Source organism: Cyrtonyx montezumae, unplaced genomic scaffold, assembly GCF_038088225.1.
Source record: "Cyrtonyx montezumae isolate F1298 unplaced genomic scaffold, pur_monq_1.0 scaffold_17, whole genome shotgun sequence".
Taxonomy (NCBI): Eukaryota; Metazoa; Chordata; class Aves; order Galliformes; family Odontophoridae; genus Cyrtonyx; species Cyrtonyx montezumae.
The window spans coordinates 15,685,751-15,694,511 of NW_027071903.1; the positions used below are offsets into that span (position 1 = coordinate 15,685,751).

Consider the following 8,761-nt stretch of genomic DNA (forward strand, 5'->3'; position numbering starts at 1 on the left):
GCGGGGCAGCAGGAGCAGCAGCCTGGGGGGCGGAAACATGAGAGTTAGGGGGTGGGAAGGATTTGGGGGGGAGTTGTAGTGTTTGGGAAAGGATCCAGGAACAGCATGGGAATGGGAATCCCCACGGAGCAGGGATGTGGTTCCAGCATGGTGGGGAGGGTTCATGGGGGTCCTGTGCATTGGAGATTTGGAAGGAGGAGGAGGAAGGGGGGGTTCTCAGGGAGAAAAAAGGAATCATCATGGGGGCTCTGCGGTGTACACACAGGTGCCACAGGATAGGTACCTCCAGAGAGAGCAGGGGGAGGGGTCCATAGGGGGTCCTACAGGAGCAAGTGGAGTGGGGAGGAGGGGGGCTGACCATACAAGGACCAACAGAGCAACTCAGGGATAGGGGAGGTGGGAGTTCTCCTTTGGGAGTTCCACAGGAGCAGGTCGGGGGGGGGGGGGGAAGCGGGGCTGTGCATAGCAGGTTCTACAGCAGCAAGTTGGAGCTAGGGGGTCGGTTATGGGGGGTCATACCAGAATAAGTCAGGGGCGGGGAGGGGGTGTCCACTGCAGGTCCTACAGGAGCAAGTGGAGGAGGGTGTGCTGTTCATAGAGTCCTATAGGAGCAAGTTGGGGGGGGGGGGGTGTTGTCCTTTTGGGGGAGGAGGGGTGATCCTACCGGAGTAAATCGGGGCAAGGAGGGGTCGTCCACAGGGGGTTCTACAGGAAGAAATGGAGGGGGGGAGCTGTCCATGGCGGGTCCTACAGGACCAAAAGGAGGGATCCAACAGGAGTTGGGGGGGGGGGGTTTACTACGAGGAGGGAGGGTGTTGTCCATGAGAGTTCAGTAGGGGAGGGGCGGGAGACAACGGGGCAGGAACCCACAAAGCAGCCTTGGGTCAAGGACCCCTGCAGCCCCCAACTCACTCTTGCGGCAGCTCCGGCAGCGGCAGTTCTTGCACTTGCACGACCCAGCGCAGGAGCAGGAGTCACCTGGAGCAGGAAAGAAGCCGTCAGCGACACGAGCCGGGCCAAACCGAGCCGGGCCGAGTCCCGTCGTGTCCACTTACCAGCAGCACAGGTGCAGTCCTGAGGGTCCATGGTTCTGTTCAGTCCGGTCCGGTCCGGTTCGGTTCGGTTCGGCTCAGGCAGGCTCGGCTCGGATGGGCTCGCAGTAGTCCCGAAACACGCTGCCCGCCCTGTATTTATAGGGCTGGGGTGGTGCTGGGTGCAGCGCGCAGCGGGGCGGTGCCGAGCCGTGCCGTGCTGAGCGCCGTGCCGTGCTGAGCGCCGTGCCGTGCTGAGCCGTGCGGTGCCGTGCCGTGCTCAACGGGGGCGGGACCGCGCCGTGCCGTGCTCACCGGGGTCACGGCCGTGCCCCCCCTGCCTGGAGGAGCCCCCTCACACCGCGGAGTGGCCCTCGGTGTTGGGGTCCCCCCAGAGCAGGGGGACACAGCTGTGCGATGGCCATGGTTGCCCACACATTTACGGTCTTTTTGCGCCCCCCCCCCCCCGCGCTTCGTCCCCTCCCCCTTCTGCACGACACTTTGCCAGGTCACAGCACGGCCCCACGCGCCTGCCCTCGCCACTCCCCCCCCCTCCCGCTTTTGCTGCTGAAAGGGCGAATTTGGGGCGAGGGGGTGGCAGAGGGGGGAAGGGGGGGTGGGGGGAGGGGATTTCCCGGCCACGCGCGGCGCTCAGTTGCGGGAACGTGACCCCGAGGGGCCGTTGCACCACCGCTGCCCCCGCCCCCCCCGGGCCGTGCTGCGGACCGGCAGCCACGCGGCTGCAGCAACAAGGACGTGCAGGGCTGCGCTGGGTGTGTGCTACGAGCCCATGAGGTGCAGCGTCCCTGCTGTGGAGCACCGTGGGCATCACACCCCACTGTGGGCATCGCACAACGTTGTAGAGCCAACACTGCATCCCATCAGGGACATCACACCCCACTGTAGTCATCATGGGTACCACATCCCGTTCTGGGCATCGCACCCCATCGTGGGCATCACATCCCTTTATAGACATCGCACCCCTGTAGTGGGTTTTCCATCCTATTATGGGCATCACAACCAATTCTGGGCACGGCATCCTCGTGAGGGCACTGCACCTCCTCGTAGGCATTGTACCCCGATGTGGTCATTCCACCTTGGCGTGGGCAGCACACCCGATGGTGGGCATCACATCCCATCTGGACCGATCACATTCACTGCACCCCAACACAGGCACTGCCATCCGTGCAGCCGCAGCCCCATCCCCTGAGGGCTGGCGGCTCTGCCAGTCCCACCCCACTGCCAGGGGGAAAACAAACTGGTTCTCTGTCGCCCCACCTGCTGCCCGAACGTTACCGCTGGAAATGGGCACGGCCTTTATTACCACGCTATTGACAAATGCTCATAATAATGAGGTGCTCGTTAGCCCTGAGGATTTCTGGTGGAGGAGAGAGCCTGGGATTTGCCCTTGGGTATCAATTGGGTGGGGAAAAAAATCCTAGAAAATTACCTTGTGAAGAGAAAGTGTTAAACCTGGAGAGCTAGGGTGTCTGGAAGGAAGGAGCACAGTCAGCCCTGTGATGGGTGCCAGCCTGGGGTGTTCCCCAGGCGCTGTGCCATGCCCCCCCCCACATTCAGTGCTCCCCCCACCCCAGGGACCAGAGGCACAGTTATACACACACATCTTTATTTCTGCAGCTCATAGCACACCACGCGTGCTGAACACTAACACGATCCGAACACACATATAAAAAAACACATACAATAAAGTTAGTTTTCTTCACCGCCCCCAGTCAGCGCGGGGGGGGGGGGCTGCTACTTGCAGCAGCTGCACTTGGCTGAGGGGGGCCCTTTGCAGACGCAGCCCTGCGCACACTTGGCACATCCAGCAGGGCAGCAGGAGCAGCAGCCTGGGTGGGGAAAGAGACATATTTGGGGGGTGAGGGAATGTTCTGGGGGCTGGGTTCCCATCACCCTGCACACGTGTTGTGATGGCTGGGCATCATCCCCAGCCTCAGTGTCCCCCTCCCTCCTTGGGTACCTCTCACCACTACCCATGCAGACCCCCCCAGCACCCTCCTGCCCACCCACCCTGAGTGCATCGGAGCAGAGGGCAAGCAGAATCCATCCTGGCACTGCTTCCCACCCCACCCCCCCACCATGGCATCACTGAGTGCTAAGCCTCAGGAATATGTGGATTTGGGGTTATGCTTGTCACAATCGGGAAGAGTCACCCTCCCATCCTCTGAGGACCAAAATAAATAAATAAAATAGAGGAGGAGCGAAGAGACGTCTGGGAAAGGGATCCCTGAGCCTGGACTGATGCGATGTGACTGGAGATGTGTAGTGGGAAAATGCCTGAGTGCTTCTGACCTCCGAGGGGGAAGGAGGGCAGGGGCTGCCTTACCTTTCTTACACGATGTGCATTTGCAGTTTTTACATTTGCAGTTGTCCCCGCACGTGCAGGTGCCGCCTGAAAGACAGAGAAAAGGAGGATAAAAGGGGAAAAAAAGGCAGGGCTCCCTCATCCCGGATGTCCCCGCTGCCGCAGCATCCCGCAGCCAGCATCCCGCAGCCAGCATCCCGCAGCCGCGCGGTGCCCGTCGCACGCCGGCAGCCCCGCAGGGATGCCGCAGCCCCGGCAGGGCTTACCGGTGGCACAAGGGCAGTCCTGGGAGTCCATGCTGCGGCTGCGGGACGTCAGGGCTGGGGCTGGAGCTTCACGCTGCCCGTGCAGCCGCTATTTATCCGCGGCGCGAGAGAGGAGTGCAAAACCTCCGCCCCCCCCTCCCCCCCCCCGCAGCTCGCAGCCTGCGCACGGCTCTGCCCGCTGCTGCTGCCCCGGGCGCTGCTGATTCACCGCTCCCCTCCCCGGTGGGTGACAGCGCGCTGGGTCACCGCCGCCCCGGGACGGACGGACGGACGGATACACGCGCATCGGCGTGCTTGCAGAGAACGGGCAGCTCATCACACCGCTGTCCCGCTCCCGCCCGGAACCCCCTATGCTAAAACCATGGGAAGTGTGGGGGAAGGACGTGAGCCCTGCACAGCCCCCTCCCCTCTTGGCTGCGGCGGGGAGACGGCCCCCGCCCCGTGTCCCACCGCCCTCCGTGACAGCGGCCGCCCCGACGGACACGACCGGCCCGGTGGAGCGCCCGGCCCTCCCGTACCCCATCGTCGCGTTTCCTCCCGCCCACTCCGATTAATTTCCGCGCGCGATTAGCAAGGAGGAGCGTGGCGGGGAACCACGGCACTGCCGTCGATTCAGACAACTTTGCCGGCAGCTTCCCTCGCCCACTCGAAAGAGCCGCAGGGATGCGGGGTGGGAGGTGCTGAAGGGGTGATGTCTGTTTTCTGTTTTCTTCATGAAACAAAAGCAATTTGACGTGCAGGGAGGTACTGCCTCGTGGCCAGAAGGCTTTGCGTGCCATGGAGCATCCTCCCACTCGCCACGGATTTCCTATGCAGCCTCTGGTCCTTTTTTGCCCCTATCCCCCAAAGCCCCTCTGGCTGCTCCAGGCCCTGGTGCCTCCCCTCCAAGCATCCCACTCCCTGTGCACTGGGGACCACCACACACGGTGCCAGCACCCGGCATCACCCACGCTTTGAGGGTAACAGGTGTGAGCCACGAGGCTGAGGATGTGCTCATCCCACAGCCCTTGGTGGCCATGCTGGGAACCTGCTTTGCTTTGGGGTTTTATCCAGGCTTGGCTCTTGGCTGCAGAGCCTTGCTGCTGCATCAGAGGTGATGCTAAGTGTTTTACCACCCATCTGTCTGGGCACGTTGGGTGCTTGTTGGGTGACCCAGCAGGGAATAGTGCCAGTGGACAAGCTGAGTACCAGTGGGAAATGTGCAGAAAGCCCACGGGAGGCAGAGCCCATGGGTTCGCTCCTCACCCCAATCACCCAGCTGTTCCAATGCTTGTCCCCACGTTCCCACTGCATGTGATGAGCCAGTGAGGTGTCAACCCATAGAGCAAAGAGCTGAGACCTGTGCCAAGGCTGCTTGTGTGCTCAGTGGGATGCTTGGGTGCAGCCGCAAACCTGCCCCAAGCAGCTCCTAGGGGAGCACTGCTGGAATAGCCCCAGGTGGTACTCTCCTGCTGTCACATGTGTCATGCTGCTGAGTGTCACTGCAGTCAGGCTTTTGTGAATGTGCTCTGCTTCGTAATCCCAATTGCTCAGGAAAACACAGCCATGCCCAGGGACACGTGTAAGGACGGCACACATCACCTGCATCACCCCAAGTGCCAGGGCTGTCACCACCTGCCTGGCACACAGGGATGTCACCGGGAGGCTCAGCAAGCCAGTGGCATCTCCTCGAGGAGTGCGGAGGTGGGAGACAGCATGTGACTCAGTTTCTTACTCAGTTTCTTCCTGTCAAACTCCCAGCTTGGCCACGAGCCCTATCCCTGATTTGCATGGAGGAAGGGAGGGAGAATCCCCGTCCCAGGGAGTGGCAGTGGAGCCGTGCAGGTGCTCTGCAAGGCGGTGTCACCGTCCTCGTGGTGTGCACCTGTGTCAGCTGGCAGCGGGTGGCTGTGCCTGGTGGGCAGGTGACCATCCTGGTGAGCAGGTGATGTTCTGGGATGCACTGCAGGTGACAACTGCTGTGTGCATGAAGACCTTCCTGCGTCCCATGGTGTCGCCTGGAACTGTGACAGCGTGGCTGCCCTCACCAGGTGTCACAGCTCAGAGCGGTAGGCACTGAGGGATGCGCGAGTATGGCATGGAGGACCATCCCCTGCGGTGCGCGGTCACTCGCTGCATCCCAGCGCTCAGAGAAACCAAGAGGCACGAGCTCCCCCGCCCACCCGCGCCCTATCCACCAAACCCCGTGCAGAAGTGCTGCGGGGATTTGCTTTCTGCAGGGATCAGATCGCTGTTTGGGGGCGATAAACCGCCGCGCTGAGCACGGGAAATAGGTGCTGACGCTGTTCTGTGCTGCTGGTGCGTGCCAAGAGATGCTGCTTGACCTCTCCACCTCGGCCCACGCGTGCCCCCCCGCAGGCAGGGCACGGTGCGGGCTGTGCCTCGCTTCCTGCGGGAAGCACAGCGCTGGGGGGCTCTGCGGGGCTCCCACCCGCTGCCCACGGGGCGGCTCTTCGCAGGTTTTCATTAAGGACGAATTGCACGGCGTGCAGAAACGCGACGCTTTCCCAACTCCACAGCGGGCTTTGATGTGGGCTGCGGGGATCCGCGTTGCAACGCGCGGGGCCGTGACTCAAAGCGCTGCGCGGAGCCCGGCCCGACGGCTCTGCGCCTTTCCATTCGCACCCCGCTTTTATCTGCGCTCCGGATATCAGCGGGGCTCAGCGGGGCCTCTCCCTCGGAAAACAACAACAAGAACAAAAAACCCAAGGACCAAACACGTAGGGTGGGCAGCGGTTTGCTAATGATTTGTTCTTAACGAGGAAACGCAGCGCTACCGCGCGCTGGTGGGGAGAGGGGGGCCCTGCACCCGCAGCGTGTGCCCCGGGCCCCCCTCCCCCCCCCGAGGTCCCGGTGGGTTTCGAGGCGGGCGGTGTCTGTGCGGGCACACCCAGAGATGAAAGGGCCGCTTCCCGTCGGATCCCGAAACTCTCATAAATGTGAATGGAGATTACTTCAAGGTCTAACGAGGGCAGAATTGCAGCCCCTCGGGGCAGCGAGGGGTGAGGGCTGGGAAAGGAAGGGGCTGATGAGAGCCAAGCTGGGGGCTGCGCAGTGCCACGGGCGGGGACCCTGGCGTCCCCCTGCTTCCTTAGGCATCTTTGGGAATCTCAGCGTCACCGTAACTCACCGCCGTGATGCTGGTGGCACTGCGATGCCTTGCCCGTGTACAACCCGGATTCTCTTTCCTTCCTTTCATGCCGTTCAAGTTCCCACAGACTTCAAACTCACCCGCTCCAGCGGCGACCGCCTTCCCGGCTGAAACGTGACCTGAAGTTTCCAAGTATCATTACCTCGGGCATACTCCATTTTTTTTATTATTTTCCTTTCCCACTTGCTAATTTTCAGAATTAGAAGCCAAGGCAGAGCGATGAGCAGTGCCGCGGGACATCGAGCAGACACTTGTCTGAGCTTGCACAACACCAACCCCTCAGCGTGAACACGGGGAATAAAAGGATGCAATGCTCTCCTCGATGTCTTCACAGCCAGAAACTGTGCAAGCAGTGGTCCTGGTCCAGTGTCTGCAGAAACAACTCATGTAGCCACTGGGTTTGGGGAATTGGTGGCTCTCCCATCCCCATTCCCAATCCCTATTCCCATTCCCAGTCCCCACCCTCACTCCCTATTCTTCATCTCAATCTCCAGTCTCCAATCCCCATCCCACACCCCCAATCCTGATTCTCAATCCCTATCTCCATCTCCCATCCCCTGCCCACAATCCGAACCTCCCTTGTATGATCATTGATGCTGATTTTTGCTAGCATCTCCTTCAGCCACCCACCTCTCACTATCTGAGCAGAGTTTAGTGCACTGCCAGGGCACAACAGGCAGGAGGCCTCGGTCAGATAGGGACACGTTGGATTTCGAGCTATTTTTTGAAGCCTTTGCCAGCAGTCAGCTCCTGGGTGGGCAAAGATGCAAAAAAAATCTCTGTGCTGCCTAGTGAGCCAGCAAACCATGCAGCTGTGTTTTGGGCAGGCTGAGCTCCCCCAGGAGAGCTGGAAACAATGGGTGGTGGCTGAGAACACAGCAGAGTAAGCTCAGATGTCTGTACAACTGTACATTTTGAAGGGACTGCCCTGCTGTCTGTAATCATGCTTTGCAAACGAATGCTGAAATGGCCCACGTGGCACCGTGCTCCCAGCAGTTCTGCCACCAGGCCTGGCTGGATCACGTCCTGATGCCAGGAAGGATGGATGCAATGCAGGCTGAGGCACAGCCCAACACACAGCAGAGAGGCAGCAGGGCTGTGGGCAGCCTTTCCCATCCAGCTGTCAGGAGGCCTCGGCGTTCCTCCTTCACGCTTTGGCTGAAGACCTGGGCCTAATGCTGCTCCTTGTGTCGGAGATGCTCCTTACAGGGAGCTGAGTGGAGAGCAGATCATTCCTGACACTGATGGTGTGACTGCCCCACTGCCCCTCAATCCCTAATTACCCCCGCAACTGCCCCCCACATCCCCTAAGTACTCCCAAACCCGTAACTGCTCCCCAGCTACCCCTAATTACCCCAACTGCCCCTCACATCCTCTAAACAGTCTCCAAACCCCTAACTTCCCCCAATTTATCCCCCAACCCCCTACTTACTCTCTTAACTATCTCCCTATTTCCCCCCATGTCCCCTAAATGATCCCCAAATATCTAACTGACCTCCTAGCTGCCCTCTGAACCCCTAATTACCCCCCAACCGCTCCTAGTTGCTCCCCAAACCCAATTACTCCCCTAATTACTCCTCATCTGGTCCCCACGTCCCCTAACTGGCTTCCAAACCCCTAACTGCTCACCCAACTGCCCCCCATGTCTGCTAACTGACCTCCAAACCCCAAACTGAACCCCCAGCTGCCTCCAAACCCATAATTACCCCCCAACTCCTCCCTACATCCCCTAATAACCCCCAAACTCCTATCTGCATTCCCAACAACCCCTCAACCCCTAATTACCCCAACTGCCCCTCACGCCCGCTAACCAACCTCCAACCCCCTTATTGCCCCCAAACCACCAACTACTCCCCTCACTGCCCCCACGTCCTCTAACCAACCCTACACCCCTCACTGCTCCCCTATCCACCCCCAACCCAACTGCCCCCTCCATCCCAACTCCCGAACCCACCAGCTTACCCCCCAAACCGCCCCCGCATCCTCT

At 60.6% G+C, this 8,761-nt stretch overlaps 1 protein-coding gene across 1 annotated transcript; it reads right to left on the reverse strand.

The window, feature by feature from the left end:
* Positions 1-2,704: 2,704 nt before the first annotated feature.
* LOC136047220 (metallothionein-1) lies at positions 2,705-3,721 on the reverse strand. The gene is made up of 3 exons (XM_065734276.1): positions 3,624-3,721; positions 3,379-3,444; positions 2,705-2,881 (listed from the first exon to the last, which is right to left on the reverse strand). The coding sequence occupies exons 1-3, from the start codon at positions 3,652-3,654 to the stop codon at positions 2,787-2,789; spliced, it is 192 nt and encodes a 63-aa protein (XP_065590348.1). The 5' UTR covers positions 3,655-3,721; the 3' UTR covers positions 2,705-2,786.
* Between the last annotated feature and the right edge of the window lie 5,040 nt (positions 3,722-8,761).